This window comes from Mauremys reevesii, linkage group 27, assembly GCF_016161935.1.
Source record: "Mauremys reevesii isolate NIE-2019 linkage group 27, ASM1616193v1, whole genome shotgun sequence".
Taxonomy (NCBI): Eukaryota; Metazoa; Chordata; order Testudines; family Geoemydidae; genus Mauremys; species Mauremys reevesii.
The window spans coordinates 521,988-548,173 of record NC_052649.1 but is presented as its reverse complement, the minus strand read 5'-3'; the positions used below and the strand labels follow the sequence as shown (position 1 = coordinate 548,173).

Below are 26,186 nucleotides of genomic sequence, written 5' to 3'. Positions count from 1 at the left end.
TACTGTAAAGTGTAAGCAAGCTCTTTGATACAGGGACTGTATCTCATTAGATATCTGAATAGCAACTAGCATAAATGGAGTTCCAATGTGAATTGAGACTGCTAGGCCTTGCTGTAGTAATAATTTTCCTCTGCGCTTTGAGATGCCATTCGTGGTGACCATCAGACATGATTATTCAACTTCTTTTAAATATAAATTAAAATATGTTCTCTCCTGTGTGGTTAACGAATGTTAGAGATTAATAAGGCTTCTTTCAGCAGGACTGGGACCAATAACAATTTTCAGTTCTAGACCTGTGTTTTCAAGGACTCTTTCAGAAACTTTAGCCTTTGAGGATGATGATATTTTTTCATACATGGATTCTGGCTGAAGGTGATTTTTTTGAGTGAAAATGGTGCAGTAATGACATACAAAGCTGGGAGAAGAGCTCCTGCAGACCTTGCAAGATGCAAACACATTGGAGAAGGGCTCCTAAGCACTTCAGTATAGATTACGTCTTTATGGTGCAATCCTAAGTGGGGTGTGAGGTGCGGCAGAGCTATGATGATCATATTTAAAAAAATAAAAAGATGTTTTTGTGTTAGCAATTTTTAGGGGCCTCAAATTGATATTCATATAGGTGATGCAGTTTCATACTCATGGTATAATGATATGAAACCATAGGCACTAGACTTTTATAACAATTTCTGTATGTTTCTGGGAACCACAGGAAGGAGGGACAGAACAGGTATCAGGTACACATCCTCTCCCTTCTCAACCTTCCCAGAGGAGTCCAAGCATCTGGCTTTGCTCTGATTAGACTGGATCATCAAACCATTGTATTCATACTGTAGTGGTGTTGCCCGACATGTTATGATAAGCTTTGGCCCTGAATAATGGTTGCCATAAAATGCATGTTCACTACATGATGAGGGTGAAACAGGACCACACATTTTACAATCGATATAGCAATATGCTTTGAACAAACACTTTGTACTTCAAAAACACATTTTTGGGGAAAAAACAAAACAAAACCAGGCCATTTTAGGTATCCTGAAAGTCAGAAGAAAAACTGGGAATTGTCACAGTGAAATTCAGACATATGGCCTCTGTAGGCAGGGAGAGTTTAGGGGAGGACTGGGTCTTAGGGACAGACCATCTCCAAGTGGCCTTCTGGATGGTGCAGCCTGCACTCCCCTGTATCTCTTGTCTGCTAGGGATAGCTAGGGCCATGGCATCACCTTACCATCTTCTTGTTCCTCCTATGATTATAAACTGGTAAGGCTGCAACTGAGGCATCCAGAACCCAGGAAATATTAGCATTAAAGGTATATATTTCTCCCTCGCATTTTTGTACAATGCTGCCACTAAGCTCCTTTTTCTCAGGTGATAGATTAAGATATCTAATAAAAAATGCTGTATATTTTTCCTGGTTTTCCATACAGCAGTAATCCAGTTATGTGCAGAGGCATTTCTAAAAGTTACAGAAAGTTACTACTATGGCAAATTTATTACAGTTTAATGTAATATGAGAACCATAAGTATGAGCAAAAATTCTGTCAGGTTATATGCCAAACTGAGGCAGGATGAGAATTATGAAAAGTAAAGGAGTCTTTTCTAGCAACTCCTTAACGGTGCTTTTCAGCTTCAACTTTAATTCTCTCTCATATAGTCATACAAATCCGTGCACCTTTGTATCCTCTGCTGCCTGAATGTACACTGGCAGGTGGAATAGTGGATTCAATACTGGGCCCAGTCCTACAAGGTGCTAATAACCTCCTGCATGGTGTTGAGCACATTGGCAGTTGCACATTGCAGAATCAGGCTCCAGTATTACAGTTCAGTACAGATTTGAGAAATAATCATTAGCCTCTAGTAATTGCACAGGAGACAACTAATTTAAGCTTTCTGTCCTTAATATGTCTTGGATTCATACAATTCTACATTAATAAATAATTTACCTATATCAGATTCCTTGTTGCTATCTATACTACTACTGCTGTACCAGATCACCGTGCAGCAAGTTTGGGCCGATTTCCTGTTAATGATCAGAACGAGTTCATTCATGGTGGTTGGGTACTCTGTAATTAGTAAAGAAAGGCTGTAAGAATGCCAGCATGGCAGGACTTTCTTTAAACAGGAACATCTCTTCTATCTACCATTAGTAATTAACACATAGAGAAAAGGCAATTAGAGCAGAGCAAAACTGAAGTAGTGAGATAAAAAATGATCTTTAAGAAGACATACTTGCTTTATGTGCAGGTCCTGCTTACCTACTGTAATGTACGACTCCAGAGAAAGACAGAAGTTCATCAGTGATGCTCAGTATGTGAGGGAAATGCAACACAAGATGGATTCAGAGTATCAGGTACGCCCAAAAAGCAATAGACTTTGGTCAGCTATTTCATTATTTGTTGAAAGTTACCTTCAGTTGGGTAGAACATTAGCTGGTGATTAAACAGCTGATTGCTACTGTTTTAATATATATATTTCTAATTAGGGAACTTACATTTTATCTTATATTCTAATATGAGTAGAAATCAGTAAGATTTCATCAGTGAATGTTTTCAGGCCATTCAAACGAAGTCTCCTTATGCCAGTGGTCCCCAACCTTTTTGGCAGGAGGGCGCCAGCCAAAGGACCACTGCGGCGGTGGAGCATCCGCCGAAATGCTGCCGAATTTTGGCGGCATTTTGGCAGCGACGTCTCTCGATGACGCCGCTTGCCGTCGACAAGCGACGTCATCAAGATGCATCCCCGCCGAAATTCAGGAGCGACGCCTCTCGCTGACGTCACTTGTCGACGACAAGCGGCGTCATCGAGAGGCTTCCCTGCCGAAATGCCGCCGAATTTCAGCGGCATTTCGGCGGGTGCTCTCCCGGGGGGGCAGGATGCGGGCGCATTAAGATGCCCCCGCGGGCGCCATGGTGCCCGTGGGCACCGCGTTGGGGACCACTGCCTTATGCAGTTGGTTCTCCTGCACAAGAGTTTTCTCTGTACCTCTCGCCATGCACTCCCTAACTTAGCAGGAATATTTCTGCTCCCTTGAGGCCCCTCCACCAGCCCAGAGAACCCTGAGCAAACACATTTCCTCCCACTTTCCTTCTCAACTGCCTTGGATGCTCTGTGGCGCAGGTTTACCTACATTCCTGCAGAGAAGCTTTGTCTACCAGCAGTCTAACTCACCTGGCTAGAATGATGTAGGTTTCTCTCACTCAGCAAGAGTGAGAGATTTGCTCTTCTTCCTAATCAGCCCCCATCTATGCTGAGTTCAGCCATTTTCTACTCACCCTTTCCAGGCTTGAGACATACTGCAGGTGTAGCAGGGTGAGGCTGATTGAGCTCATAGGCCCTTATTAACCCCTTCTGACTCAGTGCCTAACTTTAAACATGTGAGTAGTTGAAATCAATGGAATTACTCTATTCACATACTTAAAGTGAGGCATGTGTTTAAGTACCTTACTGATCCTCAGATGTATTTAGCTGCATACCTTCCATTGATTTCAATGGAAGTTAGGCACCTGAATACCTTTGAGGATCTGAACCTTTGTGATGTATTGAGCACCTTCAGTTCTCCCTGATGTCAGTGGTAGACATGTGGTGCTCAGTATCTTGAAAGATGGGATTCATATTTTTCATTTATCTATCAGGATGAATGTGAAGCAATACCAATGGGCTACATTTGAAAAATTTCCCTGTGAAAATTCTCAAGTAAAGTGGGGCAACCCACTTTACTTGAGAATATTATCACTGTTGCTGTAAATGTTGAGAAAGAGGGTGCTGGCAGTTCTGCTGCTGTTGGTTTTATTTTCAGTGTTACTAGTACATTTTGTTGAGAATATTTTAAAGTGGCTTTTTATTATTGTAACCTCCATAGTTGAGGTTAATTTGAAATTTTCACATAAAGCAGTGATCTAGGTCCCATTCAGCAAAGTACTTAAGTATATGCTTAAACATTTTGCTGAATAGGATGGGCTTAAGTGCATGTTTAAAGTTAAGCCCATGCTTAAGTATTTTGCTGCATAAGGATCTTAATTTTTTTCTTAAATATTCAGTTACTATTCATAATTATTTATTTGTATTGTGGTAGCACCTAAGAGCCCCAATTATGGGCCAGGGCCTATTTGTGGTAAGCACTGTACAAATATATGACAAAAAGGCTATCCCTGTTCTAAAAAGCATACAATCTAAGTTGAGCAATATTTTACCTGCGAGACTCTCAGTGGACTTATAGTTCCATGCAGCTTTTAGAATGTTTTTCCAGTGTGTGTACTCTATAACATGACATAACTGAATTAGGGTTGAGAATGACATAAGTAGGTTGGTATACAGTACACGTCTCAAGTGTCCTGAAGGTTAAAAACTTCTGCTCAAAACTAGTGGTTTTGTGAGCTACCACACTTCCAATAATGCATGGCCTTGCCTTGGAGATGCAAAAGATATAGGTTCAGATCTTCTGGACTGGCTGAGTTGCACTTCAAATAAGCCTAGGAAGGTGGGAGCAACAGTTCCTTTAATACACTCTGTGCTCCCTAATCCTGGTTTGATGAGATTCCTAGGTTGGCAGGCCCTGGCCCCAGGCCACATTAGAGCAGTCTCACAGGCCATTCTAGTAGCAGGGGATCTACAGAGTTTAGTGGCACTGTGACTATATCCTGTTTTTCCCAGCCATGATACCTACCCCAAGGGCTAGGAGGAAGGGGTTGCAGAAACCACTGTTCCAGGCCTACACCATCTGGGGATTCCAGCTTTTTAGTGGGAATCCTTGGGCAGCAGGATCCATTGCCTCTGTGGCCATTCCATACTGGCAGACCAGGGTAAAGTAGTAAAGTGTTTTGAGTTCAAAGGATTTGGCTGTCGGATCAGACTAATTGGTCTGACCTCTTTGCAAGTACACTGCAACACCCTCCTTTTTGACACAAGCATTTCCACAGTAACTAGAAGGATGATGATTAAAAAACCCCAAACCTTTCATTTCCCCAAAGGAGCTTCTTTATTAGTGAGGGGAGAGGAGCAGAAATCTCTGTGAACTCCATTAAGTACCTCACCCTGCAAATTTAATGTACTTGGGAAATGCTTTGATTCTATGGTGATGGGCATCATAGAAAATCCTAAAATAGATGAGTGCATGTGGGGGGGGGGGGAGAACAGGACATAGGAACACATACACACACAGAGTCTGATGAGCTGCTGCACAGTTTATTAGTTGTTGATAGTTACCAGGATTATTGAAGCCCCAGGTCAGGTAATTATTCCGATCAGTGTTAGGCTTAGACATTCAATAGGTTAATTCTTTCGTCCTATGATGTATTTTGTGACAGGTGTGAATACAGAACAATTGGAGATGAGATTGTCTTGACAAGGTGGACTGTAGCTAGAATTAAGACTCAAGTTATTCAGAAGGAAAAATCTCTCTTATTCCAGACAAAGAATGTGTTTTGTTCCTTAGGCTTGCCTGAGAAGACAGGAGCAGAATAGAGAACAGACTGAGAAGAAACGAGAGCAACATGCCAGGCAAGAACAGAGGCAGAAAACCCTATCTTCCATCTATGCTACACGCAGTTATGAAAGACCATGGATATCAGGCATACCAGTTACCAGACAGGTACTTAAACTATAGGTCACACAGGGTTTGATAATTTAAAAGATAAAGTCAAGTGGAACAGAATATTGTTACAGGGTAATGGTCTCCTGCTGCTGCATAAAATTCCAGGGAGAAAGGGAAGCAGTTAATAGGAAATGATTGGTGAGGAACAGTCAAAATATTTACTTTTACATTGAGCCTGTGAGTGTTGCATTCCAGTGACTATTTTTTTCTGTCAAATTATGGACGTACATGTAATCATTTTTTAAGAGGGATGCTGGGCAAGGTAAGTAACATTTACTCACTGTTCCATAACTACATATTTTTTTTAAAATGTGATAGTGAATTTCATGGCAGTGTTCAGGAGATTTTCAGTAAACCGAACGTTAAATTCTTCCATCAGATCCATGTCTGTGGAATCTTTCCATACCTCAAACAGTGAGCCAAATCCTTGATCCTGATAAAGCAGCAGCTTTGTGTAAATACAGCAGCACAAAGGAGCTTTAAAGCTGGCCTAATGGGCCAGCTAGGTATTGCCTTAGTACAGGATATCTCCAGCACTCACAGTGGCCCCTTAGAGCAGCCCTGAGGCTGCTTGATTCCACCAAGCTCAGGGAACTGAGGAGAGCAACTGTGGTATAAAGCCACCTTTACCACCATTTAGGGGCCTGCAATGTGCACTGTTCACCCCAACCCAAGAAGCAAGACCGCTGTTTCTGTTATCTCTGCAGTACAGGCTTGGAACTAACTGATCACCAGAGGGGGGATGGCTTTGATCTGGCTTGAGCATGTTGTTTCTAGCATGACCCACATCAAATCTAAAATCCTAATATCTGTTTAAATTGTGCCGTTTGGGTGAAAAAGTATGACAGTCTATAACTGGAATAACAGTATACTGTGGCCTCCTTTAATGTGGAACCAGTGACTCAGCAGATGGATGGTTACCAGGGACAGGTACTCTCACTAGAGAAAGAACAAATACTTTATGTGGATTCATTTTTTTCCACAAATTAATTAACATTTTAAGTACTGGACTATACAGACCTATTAGACAACATATATACATTTTGACTTGTGTATCAACTGTTTGTCTTGTACACAAATATATTCAGTAATTGCCATGGTGACTGTGAAGCTGAAGGATGCCCAACTCCCAGGCAGGTGAAGAGGAGCTGCTGAAGGGCCAGGGAGCTGCAGATAGATGCCTTGCCAGGGATGGAGTATGGATTTGTTAATTCAAAAACTTTAAAAAATATATACTATTAACCTTTTAAAATATATCAACATGGAACAGAGATTAAAAAACATTAGGTACATAGGAACTGATGAACTGGATCTGACCCATGGGCCATCTAGTTTAGTATCTGTCTCTGAGAGTGGTTAATCCTAGCTGCTTTGGAGGAAGGTGCAAAAAAACTATGCAGTAGCAAATATGGGATATGTGCTCCCAGGAAAGTTTCCTCCAGCTCTGAAACACGATGGTTTATATCCCTACCAAAATTATTGTTTTGGTTTATTTTAACATTTACTGTTATGTGACATAAAAAAAAAACAGCTGTACTATGCGATCTCATTATAAACACTGTACAACTGCATACAGGATTTGGCAAAGCACGACATAGCTTTTTCAAAGTTTATTGGATGTAGAGCTCCTGCTAACAGTTCCCCAGACTTTGCTGTCTCTCAGACTATAAGTCTCTAAGATGGGATAAGTAAATTTGTCATGTGAACACAAGGTCCCTTTCACGCACAATCATCATCATGGGTTCCTCCCGAGATTATGGAGCAAGTATATGTCTCCAGGTTATGTCCTGCTTTAACCTTACCTGCCTGTGCTTACTGTTGGTAGTGGCCCTGCGGAGCTCAATTAATCTCTTCAATACCCAGCAGGGCTCTCTTTGCAGCCTCCATGACATAATGATGATAGAGCCAGGGCAATAGTGCCTGAACAGGGAGGTTTTCAAAAGCATTACACCGAACTTTGGAGCCCTGAAAATAGCTTTATTTGACTGTAAGTCAAAGAGAAAAACCCAAAGTTTTTCACCAAACTGAGAGATCCAGTGCCTTTCCTTCCATTTTATTCCTGGCAGAGACAAATTAAAAGATCACAGCAGAATGGGCCACAGTGATAATAGTTGCTTCTGACTGTGATGATGCTGTGGTTCTTGAACTTAGATCAAATACAGATACCACCTGTGGTGGTGCTGTCTCAAATCAGAGACTTTTTCTGATATAGGGGCAAGTAGTCCTCCCAAACTCCAACTTGCTATGTCTAGCAGCCTGGAAGTTGGAATTGATCTCCCTGAGATACTCACAAAAAAAGTCAATGAAATGCTCCTGTCTCCCAGGAAGAAGTCAACAAACTCAGCGCATAGAAAATATGGGCAAAAATCATATATTGGTGTTATAAATAACATACATGAGCTCAATCAGCAAAAATGAACTCCATGTTGAAGTTTTTGCAGTTCAGCTTGCGTATGGGTAGTAGATCAAACATTCGCAAAAAACACGTTTCAGCCCTCTCAAACATGGTCAGATGCAAAAGACCTTGGCTGATCACTGGACTACAACACTTACGTATATCAATTCTTGAGGGTGGCATCATCATCATCATTCACAGATTCCCCTCATGGATCCGTAATGTAAGCACTGAAAACCTCTCCTTTTGAGCCATCGGACTCATAGAATCATAAGGTTAGAAGGGACTGCAAGGGTCATCTAGTCTACCCCCCTGCCGAGATGCAGGACTTGTTGTGTCTAAATCATCCATACAGATGGCTCTCCAGCCTCCTTTTAAAAACCTCCAATGGAGAAGTTTCCACAGCCTCCCAAGGCATGCTGTTCCATTGTCCTACTGTTCTTACAGTTAGGAAGTTTTTCCCCGAGATTTAATCTAAATCTGCTATGCTGGAGTTTGAACCCACTGCCTCTTGTCCGGCCCCCTGTGGCAAAAGAGAACAACTTTTCTCCATCTTTTTTGTGTCAGACTTTCAAGTGTCCAAAGACCGCTATTCTATCCCTTCTTAATCTCCTCTTTTCCAAACTAAACATACCCATTTCCTTCAGCCTTTGCTCATATGGCTTGCATTCCATACCTTTGATCATTTTTGTTCCTCGCCTTTGGATCCTTTCCAGTTTCTCTACATCCTTTCTATACATTGGTGACCGTAATTGGACACAGTACTCCAGCTGAGGCCTAACTAGCACTGAGTAGAGCAGTACTATCACCTCCCATGACTTGCATGCTATGCCTCTGTTAATGAAACCTAAAACTGCATCACATTGCTGACTCATGTTGAGGCTGTGATCCACCACAACTCCCAAATCCTTCTTAGCAGTGCTGCTGCCAAGCCTTTTCCCTCATTCTGTATTTGTGCATTTGTGTTTTGTCTTTGTTGAATTTCATTTTGTTGTCTATAGCCCAGTTCTCCAATTTATCAAAATCCCTCTGAATTTTAGCTCTATCCTCCAAAGTATTGGCAACCCGTCCTAGTTTTGTGTCATCTGCAAACTTGATCAGTATGCATTCTGTAGCTATATCCAGGTCATTAATAAAGATATTAAACAACACTGAACACAGAACAGATCCCTGTGGAACCCACTTGAGACCTCCCTCCAATCCAACATCATTCCATGAATAGTTATTCTTTGTCTGTGGTTGTTCAACTAATTATGTATTCACTTAATGGTAGTTCTGTCGAGCTTGCATTTCTTCAGCTTACTTATCAAAATGTCATGTGGGACTGTGTCAAAACCCTTGGTGACGTCCAGGTATAATTATGTCCATCACATTCCCTCATCCACAAAATCAGTTACCCTGTCAAAGAAGGAAATCAAGCTGATTTGGTATTATTTGTTCTTGGTAAAGCTATGTTGTCTGAAAGTGATTATCCCTTCATCCTCCAGGTATTCACAAATTGAATGTTTTATACATTGCTGTAGTAGCTTCCCAGGTATCAAGGTCAGGCTGACTGGTCTGTAGTTTCCTGGCTCCTCCTTTCCCCACTTTTTAAAGATGGGTACTATGTTAGCCCTTCTCCAGTCTTCCAGGACCTCTCCTATCATCCATGAGTTTGTAAATATTATTGCCAGTGGCTCTAAGATTTCTTCAGCTAATTCCTTCAGTACTCTCAGATGAATAGCATCCAGCCCCACTAATTCAAATTCATTCAAATTGGTCAGAAGATCTCTGACATGTTCTTTACTTATCCTGATCTGCATCCCTTCCCCTTTATTGTCTATGGTAACTTCAATAACAGTCATCCGCTCACATATTATTTTTTGTGAGAAGACTGAAGCAAAGTAGGCATTGAGCCCCTCTGCCTCCCTATCATGCTCTGTTACCAGCTCACGTTCTCCATTGAGCAGCAGACCCATGCCGTTCTTGGTCTTTCTTTTTTGTCTGACCGCCTCCTTTTTTCCCATACCTATCCTTTCAGAACAAGCTATATCCCTCAATGAGGGTATTCCAATCATGGGAGTTGTCCCACCAAGTCTCTGTGAGGCCAATTAAGTCAATTTTCTTCATATACCAGGCCTTCCAGTTCATCCTGCTTGTCCCCCATTCTCCTGGAATTTGTATACAGGCATTGAAGAGATTTTGCAGACTGCCTTGTTGCTTTTCTTTTTGCCTTTTTACTGCAGTTGTGATTTCTAAACCCTTCTCCAGAAATCAGCCTCCTTCCCTTGTCTGCATTCCTTGAACCTAGATGCATGTTGGCTGGATTTTTGTTACTATCCCTCATAGGAACTAATTTAAAGCTCTCCTTATCAGGTTAGCCAGATGATGTCCAGAGATGTTTTTCCTGGCATTTGATAGATGGAGCCCCACCCGGCACAGTAATCCTCTTTCCTGGAATATCAGCTCATTGTTGAAGAAGCCAAAATCCTCTTGCCGACACCACCTGCATAGCCACGCATTTACTTCCACAATTCGATGGTCCATGCTCAGGCCTTTTCCTTCAACAGGTGTCCCAAACTCTTTTATCCTTCTTCCCAAAGCCATGTAGTCTGCAGAGATCCTCTCAAAGTCATTTTTTGCAGTATCGTTGGTGCCCACATGGATAAGTAGGAAGGGGTAGTGGTCTGAGGGATTGATGAATCTCAGCAGACTCTCAGTCACATCCTGAATTCTAGTTCAGGTAAGCAGCATACTTCTTGGGATTTCTGGTCCGGACAGCTGATGGATGACTCTGTCCCCCTTAAGAGGGAGTCCCCGAGCACCACCACTCTTCTCCTCTTGGGAGTGGTGGTCATGGAACCCTCATCTCTAGGACAATGCATCCCATCTCTTCTGGGGAACGGGGTATCCTTCTGATCCCTTCCCTCAGATGACTCTTCCAAGACATTCTCAGCAGTAGTATATGTGCAGATAGCTTGAAAGTGGTTGCTTACCTCCATCTGTGTTGGGGGTACATTGGTTGTCCTCCTCCTTCTCCTGGAGGACACATGCTGCCAACTTTCTTTCTTGTTCTTCAGTCCCCCCTGCACTGCCCTCTCTGATTCTTCAGCATGCTGTGCCCACAGTACCAAATCCTAACTTCTGTCTAGGAAGTCTACATTTTCTCTGATGCAATGCAGGGTTGTTACTTGGGTCTCTAGTCCTTTATCCTTTTCTTCCAGCAATGGAGGTCAGTGTCTTTGTGCTTTCTCACATTCAGTCTCCTTTGCTGTCAACTCCAGGAGGAGCGTTTCAGAAATAGGTGCGTTATATAGGAAGCTATAGTACTGCACCTTTCATCAGAGTAAGATCGCTCTCAGAACTGATGCTTTTCATAGCAAATGTCCATTTGTTTCCCATAACACAATGTAGTGGTACTGCTGTAATTCTGTCTGAGTCCCAAGTACCCAAGGAGACCAAGTAGTATATTCTAGACCAGGGGTCGGCAACTTTTCAGAAGTGCTGTGCCGAGTCTTCATTTATTCACTCTAATTTAAGGTTTCGCGTGCCAGTAATACATTTTAACGTTTTCAGAAGGTCTCTTTCTATAAGTTTATAATATATAACTAAACTATTGTTGTATGTAAAGTAAATAAGCTTTTTAAAATGTTTAAGGAGCTTCATTTAAAATTAAATTAAAATGCAGAGCCCTCCAGACCAGTGGCCAGGACCCAGGCAGTGTGAGTGCCACTGAAAATCAGCTCGCGTGCCACCTTTGGCACACGTGCCATAGGTTGCCTACCCCTGTTCTAGACATTAGCGGGGCAATCAAAATATATATCAGCATCGCACTGAGGTCTAAAGAAAGGCAACATCCCTTCCAGTGCTTTACCAGCCAGCAATCCAGAGCAGGGAAAAAGGTCCTTAAAAGCCTCAATAAGAAAACGCGATTAAGAGATGCATCTAAGACTTGCAAAGCTAATAAGGTAACCCCACTTGTTGAAATCACTACACATTTAATCAGAAGAACAGCATCTATGTAGCCAGAAAGGTTGAATGCATCATACAAGAAAATGTATAAGTCAACAACTTGGTCTTCAGTACACTTACTCAAGACATTACAAAGTAGATATCCTGTCCTCTGCATATTCAAGCTTTGGCAGGAAAGTTCTACAAGTGTTATCTCAGTAACACACCATACCCCTGAGGTTTGCAATAAATGTGTTAGTTATCTAATTAGCACCCCTTCCTCGTTGGGAATGTCTGCATTGCCATGTAAGCCCAGGGTTAGTACAACTCAAGTTAGCAGACCCTGGGGTTGTTACTGTAGGGCTAGAGTGTATACACTCATTTGTAACCCCAGGTTAGGAATTGTTGAATCCTGGGTCCCAACCTGGGGCATCAGCATCTACACTGAATTATGTATTTCTGAGTCCCACCACTCAGATCCCAGATTTCCTAATCCCTTCCCCACCCCCACCAAAAAAATGGCCCCTGTAGCCCTTTTTTCTTGTTGCAGCATGGGAAAAGCTGACTGTCCACTAAACTTGATAGTCCGTAGGACAAAGAAAGTCAGCCCATGGGATTGTGGGATACTTTTGGTGGATTCCCAGAGCACAAGTCTGGAAGGGCTGCATCTACACAACAAAACAATAGGGATTGGATCCTGAGTCCCAGCTTAATTTAGGCTCAGACCTTCCTCCCCAATGGGGTCCTGGGACCAAGACCTGGGTTAGGGCAATTTGTGTGTAGATGGAAGGGGAGTTAGGCTTGGTCCTGAGTTCAAACCTTGGGCTTACACTGCAGCGTAGAGATATCCTTTAGGCCCACTAAACAGTCACTGTTCAGAGCATCCCTTGCAAAGATTGCTGGACATGCAATGGTCTAGAAAAGAAAAAAAATTATTCTTACCTGTGAATTTATTGTCTTGGTCCCCACAATCCTGCAGTTTGACCCATTTAGGGAGGAATACATGTGAGGGATTATAGAACAATCAGTTAATTTTCTAAAGTTTATCAAAGGCGCTTTTGCAAGTGTAATCTCAGTTTTACATGAATAAATACTATTGCTACCTTAAAATTTAGTTCTGAAAACTATCAACTATGGGTAGGGTTTCCAAAAGATGGGACCCAAGCCCAATGTCAGAGATCTGCTCTTCCTCCAAGCTCCTAAAAGACAAAGGAAAACCCACTATAACGACTATTGGACATGAAATGCTTAAGAAGAGAAATAACCACTGAGAATACTTTTTTCTTTCTGTGCTCTGAACAGATCTTGTCCATGTAGGAGGTCAGATATGGAAGGATTCTACCAAGGCAAAAGTGAGGGCTAGAGAGTAAATCCCATATTCTCTTCTGGGGTTGATTCCATTCTCAAATCATGTCATTACATTCACATCCCAGTCACTCCCTGATACGTATGCTGTTGGTAAATGTAGAGCTAATCAGATACTATTATTCTGAGCTGGGAAGCATTCAGACTGTCCTGTTTTGTGAACAAAGTGCTCTGACTTTTGGACTCAGCTAGAGTTCAAACTTTGCAGTCAAGGCATGTTTTGTCTGGGTGTGCCTGACTCTCCCCCTTCCTATATATCTTTTTTAGGGTGACAAAATATTTTTATAGTAACAGTGTTCTGTTTAGGATACATTTTTCTGGTGTGATTTGATCACACTGCTCACTCACCAAGGTCTATTCCACAGAGATTGTTATACTGCCTTATCTCTGTATTATATGAGCACTTTCAAGTAGTGCATTGAGCAAAATGACCAATGTTTGTCACATGTGGTTCATTCTTTTTCTCATCCTCACCCCAGGAGGAGAACTGTGTGTGCAGCGTAATGTTTTGATTTTAGTTTTTTATTTTTTAATGTCCATGCTACTATGTGTTTATACAGGAGAAGGTGAGGTCAAAGCAGCATGTCTTGCCCTTAGAGTGGAAGGTGGTGAGGATTTATGGTTGTCTTTAGTTCCTGCTTTGTTCCACAGTCTTGGACTGGACCCTGAGAAAATTCTGTCTCCTGGAGTTAACTTTGAAAGTTACACTTTGTGCTTTTTCTGTGGTATGAGCCTCCGACTAATACTCCTACACCCTTTCCCTGAATTTGAGAATCTCCAAGAGTGGGAATCAATTATAATTTGAACTTTTGGAGACAAGACTTAACTATGCTTCAGATGGTTCCCAGATATGCTGAGGTTCTTTGCTTAGTATATTCAGATGAGGGAACAAGTAAGGCAGTGAGACAGAACAAGGTTCACTGAAAACACCATGCATGAAGCTAACTATTGATATGGTATTTAGTCATGTAAAACTGAGATTATACTTACAGGTTTCAGAGTAGCAGCCGTGCTAGTCTGTATCCGCAAAAAGAACAGGAGTACTTGTGGCACCTTAGAGACTAACAAATTTGCATATTAATTCAAGCTCAGCAGTTTCTCATTTGAAGCTTCAAAAACAGACTCCATCGAGAAACTGCTGAGTTTGAATTAATATGCAAACTAGATACCATTCACTTGGGTTTGAATAGAGACTGGGAGTGACTGGGTCATTACACATATTTAATCTGTTTCCCCATGTTAAGTATCCTCACACCTTCTTGTCAACTGTCTAAAATGGGCCATCAAGTTTTTTTTCTCCTGCTGATAATACCTCATTTTAATTAATTAGCCTCTTACAGTTGGTATGGCTACTTCCACCTTTTCATGTTCTCTGTATGTATATACATTTCTTACTATATGTTCCATTTTATGCATCTGATGAAGTGGGCTGTAGCCCACAAAAGCTTATGCTCAAATAAATGTGTTAGTCTCTAAGGTGCCACAAGTCCTCCTGTTCTTTTTGAGATTATACTTGCAAAAGTGTCTTTATAAACTTTAGAAAATTAACTGATTGTTCTGTTATTCCTCACATGTAGTCCTCCCTATTGGTTGAACACTGAGCATTTGTGTGAGTAGCGTGACTTTAGAAATAGTTTCATAGCTCAGTCCCCATTGAAGACACAGAAGGTATTCAAACTGATTTATTTTGTTCTAGTTGCATGCTGCAATCTACAGACAAATGTATTTAGGCTCAAGTCACTGGATTTAATTAAAAAAAAGCAAGAAAGTCAAAATCCTCAAATAAAATGTGAGAATTATTCTCATAAGGGCACTAATCTTTATGAAGACTATTTTGAGTCAATGATAATAGCTTGTTTTGGTTAGACCAGTTTTTATCTGAAAATCTCATTTCTTTTAGTTAAACATTCAGATTTCCCCTTTTTATTTTGTAGAATTGTACTAAACAGAGTTCAGTCTCTGAGGGAAAAATTGTATTGAGTAAAAACAACAAGGAGTCCTTGTGGCACCTTAAGAGACTAACAAATTTATTTGGGCATAAGCTTTCGTGAGCTACAACCCACCTCATCAGACGCATGGAGTGGAAAATACAGGAGCAGGTATAAATACATGAAAAGATGTGAGTTGCCTTACCAAGTGTGAGGACAGTCTAACCGGACAATTCAATTAACAGCAGGATACCAAGGGAGGAAAAATAACTTTTGAAGTAGTAATGAGAGTGGCCCATTTCAGACAGTTGACAAGAAGGTGTGAGTAACAGTAAGGGGAAATTAGTATTGAGGAAATCAGGTTTAGGTTTTGTAATGACCCAACCACTCCCAGTCTTTATTCAGGCCTAATTTGATGGTGTCCAGTTTGCAAATTAATTCCAGTTCTGCAGTTTCATGTTGGAGTCTGTTTTTGAAGTTTTTTGTTGAAGAATTGCCACTTTTAGGTCTGTTGATGAGTGACCAGGGATACTGAAGCGTTCTCCTACTGGTTTTTGAATGTTATGATTCTTGATGTCAGATTTGTGTCTTTCTTTTTGCGTAGAGACTGTCCACCTTGGCCAATGTACATGGTAGAGGGGCATTGTTGGCACATGGCATATATCCCATTGGTAGATGTGCAGGTGAACGAGCCCCTGATGGTGTGGCTGATGTGGTTAGATCCTATGATGGTGTTCCTTGAATAGATATGTGGACAGAGTTGGCACTGGGGTTTGTTGTAGGGTTTCGTCCCTGGGTTGGTGATTTTGTTGTGTAGTTGCTGGTGAGTAGTTGCTTCAGGTTGGGGGGCTGTCTGTAAGCAAGGACTGGCTTGTCCCCCAAGCTCTGTGAGAGTGAAGGATCGTCCTTCAGGATAGGTTGTAGATCCTTGATGATGCGCTGGAGAGGTTTTAGTTGGGGGCTGTAGGTGACGGCTAATGGCATTCTGTTACTTTCTTTGTTCCTTTTCTTTCTTCCCTTGGTATCCTGCTGTTAATTGAATTGTCTGGTTAGATTGTCCTCACACTTGGTAAGGCAACTCACATATTTTCATGTATTTATACCTGCTCCTGTATTTTTCACTCCATGCATCTGATGAAGTGGGCGCTAGCCCACGAAAGCTCATGCCCAAATAAATGTGTTAGTCTCTAAGGTGCCACAAGGACTCCTCATTGTTTTTGCTGATACAGACTAACACGGCTACCTCTCTGAAACCTGTCACATTGTATTGAGTGAACTTAATGATCATGAAAGTGAGGGAACCGGACTTAGTATGGACTAACTCTATGCAGGGTTCCCTGCACTGCTCAATCCAAGTACTACATTACCATTTGTTGAGCAGGGACTGCCAGCCTAGTCACATTTCACAGTGGTTTTATGATCTGAATAAATGGAAACTGGGCATAGACTCTCAAACTCATTTTCACTTACAATTTTCACTTACAATTTAACTGGTATGGAGTGAATCTCACAAGGTTCCAAGGTTCATTTCAGATAAGCCATAAGACTTTTGTATTTTTATTTGAATAGACCAGAGTCTTTTGAAGCAACAAAAGATTGGCTGATGCAGATTTCAGTTATTATATTGGATATTTCCATTACATTGATGCAGCTGTTCATTGTGTAAATATCTGAAATCAAAGTTTACACTACAGGGTTTTTTTTTATTTGTGGGATGTTGAACCGTTTGGTAATTATTCAGTAGCTTTCATTATTTAATACACAGTTCCATGAGAAAAATTCATGTGTATTTAATGAGTTTTTCTCTAGTACTGAACTAATTCACTAGCATGCAAATGAACAAAGCTGTCTACTGATTTATCTTCTCTACAGTATATGTAGTTTTTTAAACTTCTTACAAACAGTATTTGTCAATGCAATTATTATGCGGCTTTGAAAATGAAAAAAGCCTGTTTTATACTTTGGTTTTATCCAAACTTTATAATAATATCTATCTCCTGCTAGCTGAATCAAAGTTAATACATTTGTATTTCAGACCCCAGTGCAGACTATGTTCATGCTCTTGCTTGTTCGTATGTTTGCCTCCTTTTCTGCCTCCCATATGTAATGATTGTTTCCATGAAGTCATATATTTCATATTTCTATCTTTATAATCTACATATCTGATGAAACAGTGGGAAGGCAATAGGGATTTTTCTTTATTCAGGAGAATAATTGTCTAATTTGTATTGGAATATAAGAATCAACTGAGATTTAGGGTTTTATTTACAAACAGCAGCTTCCTTTATATTTCGTTTTATTTGCTGCTGAAATTTTAAAACCTTCACCTAAACAGAGCACTAAACCTAAAATAAATCTCTTCAGGAGACAGATTGTTTTTTGGTGTCCTAGTATTAGACTTTTGAAAATTGTATTTATGCTTTTCATTCCAGATTGAAAGCCCAGCGGAGTTAAAATAGTGAAACTAAGTATGTTAAAATAGACAACGAGATTAGAAGAATTTACACACTTTATGGTCTCAGTTTGTATAAACATACAAAAACATCAAAGTAAAAGAAAGCAAATTGCAATGTTTGTGAGAAAATAATCAAAGTCACTTCAAAGCTGAATATTGTGGCTTTTTTAATGTTGTAATCTATGCATGCAAAACAATTATTTGTATTCATTAGCTGAAGTTTACAGATTGAGCTAGTTACTGAGCATAAGTATTTTTTAAACAACTGTATAAAAGCTAACTTTTATTCCACTTCTTCCTCCCTGTAATGTTCCAAACTTGCACCTTGTGCTAAAATAGTGTGGACTGAACTTCTATGACCAGTGTAATGCTTGTTACATTGTAACAGTACTTCTATTTTGAAAGCAGCCTCCCCAAAAACATACATGGCCTCCCACATAAACATATTTATCAGTAGGCAGTACTTAACGGTGAGATTTTCCTAGGATGCCTAAATCTAAAAGCGATGGGGCAGACTGAGAACTTAGTTTCAGAGTGGTAGCCATGTTAGTGTGTATAAGCAAAAACAATGAGGAGTCCTTGTGGCACCTTATAGACTAACAAATTTATTTGGGCATAAGCTTTCGTGGGCTAGAACCCACTTCATCAGATGCATGGAGTGGAAAATACAGGAGTAGGTATAAATGCATGAAAGGATGGGATTGCCTTACCAAGTGTGAGGTCAGTCTAATGAGACAATTCAATTAACATCAGGATACCAAGGGAGAGAAATAACTTTTGAAGTGGTAATGAGAGTGCCCCTGACCCATTTAGTCTGGCACTGACCCATTTAAGCTTGTATCGCAACACCATGATTCAGCACTGCAGCCTATAATTTCTCACATATACCTGTTACTAAAGACCTCTTTAACATAAAAGATAAAGGCACAAAAATATCCAGTGGCAGGAAGTAGAAGCTAAAACAATTCAAATGTGAAATAAGGTGCAAATGTTTAATGGTGAGGGTAATTAACCATTGGAGCAGCTTGCTAACAATATGGTAAATGCCCCATCACTCTAAGTCTATAAATCCAGGTTGGAAGTCTTTCTAAAAGACCGGGCTCAATGCACATACTCCCTGTCTCAGTTTCCCTTCTCAAGAAGCCAGTAATTCCACTTCAGGCACTCTTGACATTTGATTCAATAGCACCCTTCTTCGGACTTGTTTATTACAAAACCTCCTTCAAAAGGGGCCATAACAAAAAGTCACAAATAAACAATGTACTTTTGGGTTCCTCTGAAACCTGCCTTCTATGTTCTGTTCCCCTCTCTCAGTCTTTAAGTCTCTCTTTATGGCAGGCACTCCAGCTTTCCTCCTGGAGCTGGGTTGCAATTTATCTCTGGCAGCTGGCCCCACTTAGGCCTCACATTCATAGGACTGGCAGCCTTCTGCTGGGGTCTGGTACCTGCTAACTCAGAACCCTGCAGGGGTCTTCTTACTCCTTTCAGTGTCTGCAGACATCTACCCTGTGATGAAGGAGGAGCAGCATTTATGGTGGTCCTCTTCTCTCAACTCATCCTCAATTGGTTGGGAGATAGGGGAGTTTTGCCCCACCTCACTGTAAGTCTCCTGGCCTCAGGCCCTTAAAGAAACAGTAGCAGTGTTTCCTCCCAAACTCCGCTTGCTCCCAGCATCTCCTAGATTATATCTGTAATTGGAACTTGCAACTCTTTCGAATTATACTGGGTGGACTGAGCAGTAGACATTACTGCCCTTAAGGGGCAGACTACCCAGGCAGTGGCCTACATTATACATAGGCTTGTCAGGATTTGATTTAAGGTGACAGATGTCAGTAAATGTTGATTTCAGCTGACACTGAAATTGACCAAAAAAAAAAAAAAAAAAAAAAAGAGTATTGATGAGCAGCCACCCTTGTGCCTGCAGGGATTGAGGGTCACTAGCCCTGTAGCAGTGCAGGGAGCCCTCTGCAGCCCCACTACTTCAGACCCACTCTCACGACAGTGGAGTGGCAGAGGGCGTCCTACAGATTTAGGCCTAACTAAGGGTAAAACGTTGCCATTTGAAAACAGCTCTTCATTATTTCAAGGGGGGCTTCCAAGGGCCAGATTTGTAACTCTCCAGAAGTATATCACATTTTCTTTTACTAACATGTGAGAAAAGTCATTTGTATGGACAATATGCAGAGAGGGTCATACCAGCACGTGTAACCATTCACACTCACTTATTAATGGCAACTCATTTTAAAAAACCCTTTAATAAAGTAAAATTATAAAATTCAGATCAGACGCTCTAAAAATAAAGAAAATAGGGGTTGAACATAGTGGTCCAGTGGACTCAGAGTCAAGAGACAGAATAAAATCCTGGTCCCATTGAAGTCAATGGCAAAACTCCCATTGACTTCAGTGGGGCCAGGGTTTCATCCCACAGTTCTATTCCTAGCTCTGCCACTGGTCTGCTGGGTTACTTTGGGCAAGTCACTTCAACTCTCTGGTTCACTTTTCCTCATTTGTAAAATGGAGATAGTGACATTATTCTACTTAGTATAATTTGGAACCACAGCACATAAGTTAATAACACTACTACTAATTTGTTATAAAGCACATTTCATCCATAGAGCTCAAAGCATTCCACTATCTGCCAACAAATGCAATCAGTAGATTGAATGTAAACATCTCTTCGTGAAATCTGATTTTTGTGAGGATGAAGTGGAAAATACAAATAAATGATGGACATTAAAATCTTTATTAATAAAACTGGCCTGATCCAATAAATAGAAGAGAGATACGAAGATGAAAATTTTGTGGAATCAGAAAACATGTAGTAGTTTCTCCAAGAATCCCAAATCTTTGGTCCCAACTTCATAATAAAACTCTTACTTTTTTTTTTATTGAAGTAATATCTTAATCAAGTGAAGTTTTCAAGATATTATATCAGAAATTCTTACCTGAATACCAAAAACTGTTCACTGATTTGGATGACAAAATATGTTCTGCTTCCTATTGACTTATTTCTGTAATACTTACAAACAGTGCAGCATCTTGAATGTGTAGCTGTGATACAATTGAATGAAATAATCTTCATTAAAATATACAGTGTACCACAGAAAACTGAAAGAATTATAATCAGGGAGGAGTGTGCTTGGCAGAAGCAGTATGGAGAGAAACCTTAGGAAAAAAATGTACTTCAAGAAGAATTAACAATAAAACTAATGAATATCTAGTGGTCTGTGAATATCTAAAATTTATCACTCTTGACTCTACCACATTACTTCCTGAGCTGTTTCTCTATAATTATTAACAAGAACCTCTACTAATAATCTGCTCTTTTATTTAGAAAATTAGGTGTCTTTGCCCCTGCATGGAAAAGTGGAATGTATCTTTCTTGTTAGCATTTATTTAGGAGGTTCAAATAGATTTCTGTAATGACCCATTCTGTACAATCATTTGATAGAGAGATGATGTATATGCATAATTTTCTGGTATACAGTCCTTCCAGTGTACTTATTTCTCTGCATGTATAAATGAAGGCCCAAATTCTCCACACCCCATCCAAGTCATTGTGCTTCACATCTCTGAAAAGGGATGGGGGAAGAACTCTCCCCACCCTTTCAGTGTCTGGAGTGACGATGCAGTTGCTTATGATTAGCGTTAGGTTATCAGATACACCTCAAGAATATTATATTTAAACACTACCAAACAAACAAAAAAACCTTGCAGTTTGGTTCCATTGCTATCATGTAACCAGTAATTCAAAGCTACCTAACATCTTTACTTGATACCAGAGCAAGTGGGAATCAAATAGGGACTGCCATCAGCAAGAGCTATGAACAGGATTAATAGAAACCTGCAGAGCATATTTTTCAAGAAGTTTGAGCAAGCTTTCCCCTCAGTGTGAGGAATTGTTGGGACACAATGCTAATGGGGAAAGCCCAGTGTTCCAGTTTGGGCACTTAATATTTGGGTACTCAAATGAGAATTTAGGAGCACAAAACACATATTTTTATACTTAATCTCTCCTAAGCAATTTACATAGAAATCTAGATAATCTACATTCATACCCTAGTATTAATAGTAAATGGATGTGTGTAGCACTGGAAAATTATGACATCATAGCCACCAAAGATCATGCCTCTCTTGTAGGGCATAATTGTCTTGTGGAGTAGGAACACACAGTGTTTTGGAATTGAATAGCAGCAGTTTACCTTGTGTGATTGCATTGTGATCTCCTTTATGGTGTTAACATGTAAATGATCATAGGTTTAAACTAGACCTGACAGTTAACCGCTCTAGTAAAATTAATGGGAGACATTCACTCACACATCTGTTAGGATCATTGTCTTGCTTTCTGATTATAGATTTAGGGCCAAATTCTGCTCTCAGTTCTATTGCTGTAACTCCATTGACTTCAGTTGAGTTACTGCAGAATTATATGGGTGTAAGCAAAAGCAGAATTTGATTTTTAATGTCTGAAGATGCTGATTTGCACAGTGAAGGTTCCAGCCCATTTGAGAGAGTTTTCATTTTAATCTACGCATAGATATTGAATTCTCTGGAAATACCTATTTTGATATATACAGGCGAGTCTCATCTTACGCTGTCAGCGCGTAAAGCGAAAATCGCATATAGTCAAAATTACATTGAGTGTAATGGCGGGCGGAATCGCCCGCACTACAGGTACAGTATTTAAATTGTTATTTTTCTCTCTTTTTTTTTTGCCGACTGCGCAAATCTGAATTCGCGCATGTTAAATGCGCGTAAGATGAGACTTGCCTGTACTTTGTATTGCTCTTAGATTTCTGTTCTCCCAGCTTTGTGGAACTGTGAATATAAAGGGATAAGGGAAGAATCTTCCTAAAAATGGATGGTGTATTCTTTTTGTTCCTGCCTGGTACTAGAAATTTTGCTGGTATATTGCTTATCTTTGAGCACAAAACTTCTCACCCAGAGAGTAGAAGTTAAAAGTTCAGTCTGATCTTTTTCTTTTTGCTTTTCTAGTCCTCTGCAGATGAGGGTTCTGGGTCTGCCATCAAGTCTTCTGCAAACAGATCTGACTCAAAATTCCCTGCTATAGAAAAAATATCAAGCAAGCAAAAGCAAAAACCTCCCATGAGCTCCAGCAAAGTAACTCCAGGTGAGCTAAAGGGTGCATAAAATGGAACTAGTTACCACGGTATTAGGAATTATCAAGTACGTAGAAGATGCCTTGTGGATTCAGAATCATTATGGTACTGCCGTGCACACTCATGGGCCTGATTCTCATTTACAGTTAACAGAGTAGCAGCCGTGTTAGTCTGTATCCGCAAAAAGAACAGGAGTACTAGTGCTCCTGTTCTATTTACAGTTAAGTCACTTTACACCATTCTGGCAGGGTACAGTGACCTTAAAATGAATACAAATGAAATTTACACCTGCTTTACGGCCATTTTACAGCACCAGGGTAGTGTAAAGCGACTTAACTGTCAATGAGAATCAGGCCCATATGACAAACAAATAATCTCACTGAATTAACTGAAACCCACTAAACCATTTTAAAATCATTTAGTTCCCTTTTAGAACCACGGAGATTCATTTTGGAATAGCAATAAAAGGCACTGCAGGGCATGTCTGTATGTTCTGCAGTCTCGCTTATTTGGCCTTTGATCTCATGTTCACACTGGAGAAGTCTTACAATCACCTGACTTCTTCGGAGCCCTGGGAGAGTTTTGATTGACTTCAATAGGACTCTAGTGGGAGCAGAATCCATCTAATAGCTGAAACCCAGGGCTGAGAGTGTTAAAATAGCAACTGAAAATGTGGGATTGGTGTTTAAAACATAAACAGATGATCAGAATTAAGGGCAGCTTTCCTATCATAAATAAAGTTAATTAAAAAAAAAGGCTTCATAATTCTAAATATCTGCTGTTAATACCAAAAAGTGCATGAATAAATTCTCAGAAAATGGTATACGTTTAGCCAGGATTAACTAATCAGCCTGTTGCTTTAAAGAAGTCAGTTAGTATGCATGCCATCCAATTACCTTTTAAAATGGTATTCCATTTGTGAAAAATGCTTTAAATATTTATGCTATAAAAGTTATCCCATAATATAATAGAAGGTACCTTTCCTTTGACACAGGGAGATTGTGAAAACATGGCTATATCTCCAGAGACAAACAAAACAAAACAGGCCCCCAAAGACCCAATCAGAGACAACAGTTGTGTGGGAATGATTTTGGACATACATGGATAGTAAATGTCATTATGTAAAGCTCCTGCAAAGACAGAAGGCTATTTCACTATGTTCATGAAACGATCAATTACATCAGGACTATCCATGTGGCCAAAGTTAAAGATCCCTCAGTGTTTACATTATAAATCACTACCAAATATTTGAGATAAATATATCAGATGCTCTGGGCTGAAATGGTACATAAATTAGTTTTTTGTTTTTTTGTTTTTTTTACTAAATTTGAGATGAGAGAGGGGAAGAATCAAGCTGATCGTTTTAAACCTAGTTTAAAATTAAAATTTCTCTCTTATTGCATTTTGGCATCCCACTAATTAAAAACAATTTCATTTATCAAAATGAATTTTTTGCAGGTAATGAGGGTCTAGATATGCTCTCATTTACCCTGGTGTGAATCTGTATTACTTCTGATGCCATCAGAGTAATTTCAGATTTGTAATGGAATTTAGAGCAGAATTTGGGACTTGGGCATTTTGCGGGAAAAGTGTAATCAAAACAAATGAAAGCCCTAATCTTGCAACTGACTCTGCATGGGTTGAAACCTATGTCCATGCAGAGCTTTTCTGAAAGCAACAGGGCAGTACAGGGTTCTGCCATGCAGAATGAGTTGCAGGATTAGACATATTTTTTCATTTCAAAATGTGGATTCCTGAGCATATAAGAAGGGAACATTGAATGTTTACCATATTATACCCTGAATCTTTTTTAATGTATTTATCCTCCCAGCACTCCTGTGAGATATTAATTATTCCCATTTTACTGATGGGAGACTGAGGCACAGAGAGACAGTGTGTTTTGCCTGTGGTCACAAAGGAAGTTTGTGGTAGAGCAGAAAATTGAACCCAGCTCTCCTGAGTGCCAGGCTAGCGCCCTAATTACTGGATCATCCTTCCTCTCCCAAGCTAGTAACTAGTACAGTTCCATGTCCTTTGTGAACATGAGCAATGTGCTGTGTCTGGGAGCAATTACAGAGCACCAGCTCTTTATTTTCTTTGATTCTGTGACTAGAACTTTGGAAATAGCACTTTCACTACCCAGGAGCTAGCAATTTTCAGTGACATAGTAAATGCTTTGGTTTGAAGTGGAAAACTGATCAGGTCGTCAGATACTCTCGATGAACACCCTATGTTCTCAGTCAGAACTATTTAGACTAAAGCAGTCTCTGACCCAAAGAGGTCTCTGTGGGCCAGATTCTCATTTACACTAATGTCTCGTTGCTACATTTGGCAGCGTAAAGGGACATTGAAATAGATGGAACTATGATTTACTTCCACTTTAAGGCCCATTTACACTGACCAAGTAGCATAAAGGACCCTTAGTGTGTATGAGAATCCAATCCTGCATGTAGATTTGGATGCTTTCTTGAGATGGTTCACTGAAGTTAAAGATGAGATACTCATTTATATCAGGGCCTTATTCTAATACGTATATATATCAGACCAAAAAGGTGTAAGAAAAACTGAGTACCTGGGAAAATGGTGCAAGGACAGGGTAGGCCCATTACTCTGTGTGTGTGTGTGTGTGTGTGTACACACAATAACAGAAAATGGGGAAATGGCAGAGGTGCTTAATGACTTCTTTGTTTTGGTTTTCACCAAGAAGGTTGGTAGTGATTGGCATTCACTGTGTTAGACATTCAATGCCCCAGCCCAGAGCACCCCTCTCACACCCTGAACCCCTCATTCCCACCCCTACCCTGCAGCCCTCACCCACACACCCCAATCCTCTGCCCCAGCCCTGAGTCCCTTTCACACCCCAAACCCCTCATCCATAGCTCCATTGGGTCACGGTGATCAACAATTTTCTTCAACTGGGTTGCCAGAAAAAAAAAAGTTTGAAAACCACTGATCTAGAAGATAGAGTGATAAGTAACAGTCATCATGGATTTGTCAGGAACAAATCACGTCAAACCAGCTGGACAGCTTTCTTTGACAGGGTAACAAACCTTGAGGATGGGGGGGAAGCGGTAGACATGGTGTATCTTGACTTTAGTAAAGCTTTTGATATTATCTCACGTGACCTTCTCATAAACAAACTAGGGAAATGCAACCTAGATGGAGTTACTAGTGGTTCACAGTCATGCTGGAAGGGCATAACGAGTGAGGTCCATGCAGGGATCAGTTCTGGGCCTGGTTCTGTTCAATTTCTTCATCAGTGATTTAGAAAACGGTAGAGAGAGTACACTTATAAAGTTTGCGGACAATACCAAGCTGGGAGGGGTTGCAAGTGCTTTGGAGGATAGGATTAAAATTCAAAATGATCTGGACAAACTGGAGAAATGGTCTGAAGTAAACAGGATGA

The 26,186-nt window shown here is 40.4% G+C and overlaps 1 protein-coding gene across 6 annotated transcripts in view; it reads left to right on the top strand.

Annotated features, from left to right (window-relative positions):
- The window catches only part of MARCHF10 (membrane associated ring-CH-type finger 10), a 71,210-nt gene that overhangs the window by 4,778 nt on the left and 40,246 nt on the right, over positions 1–26,186 (top strand). For all 6 annotated transcript variants that reach the window (XR_005591637.1, XM_039516964.1, XM_039516966.1 and 3 more), the window contains exons 2-4: positions 2,242–2,347; positions 5,429–5,584; positions 22,656–22,791. Coding sequence is in view for 5 of the 6 variants with exons in the window: in XM_039516964.1 (XP_039372898.1) it covers positions 2,261–2,347; positions 5,429–5,584; positions 22,656–22,791 (379 nt within the window). In the remaining variant the exon portion in view is untranslated. The remainder of the gene's footprint in view (positions 1–2,241; positions 2,348–5,428; positions 5,585–22,655; positions 22,792–26,186) is intronic.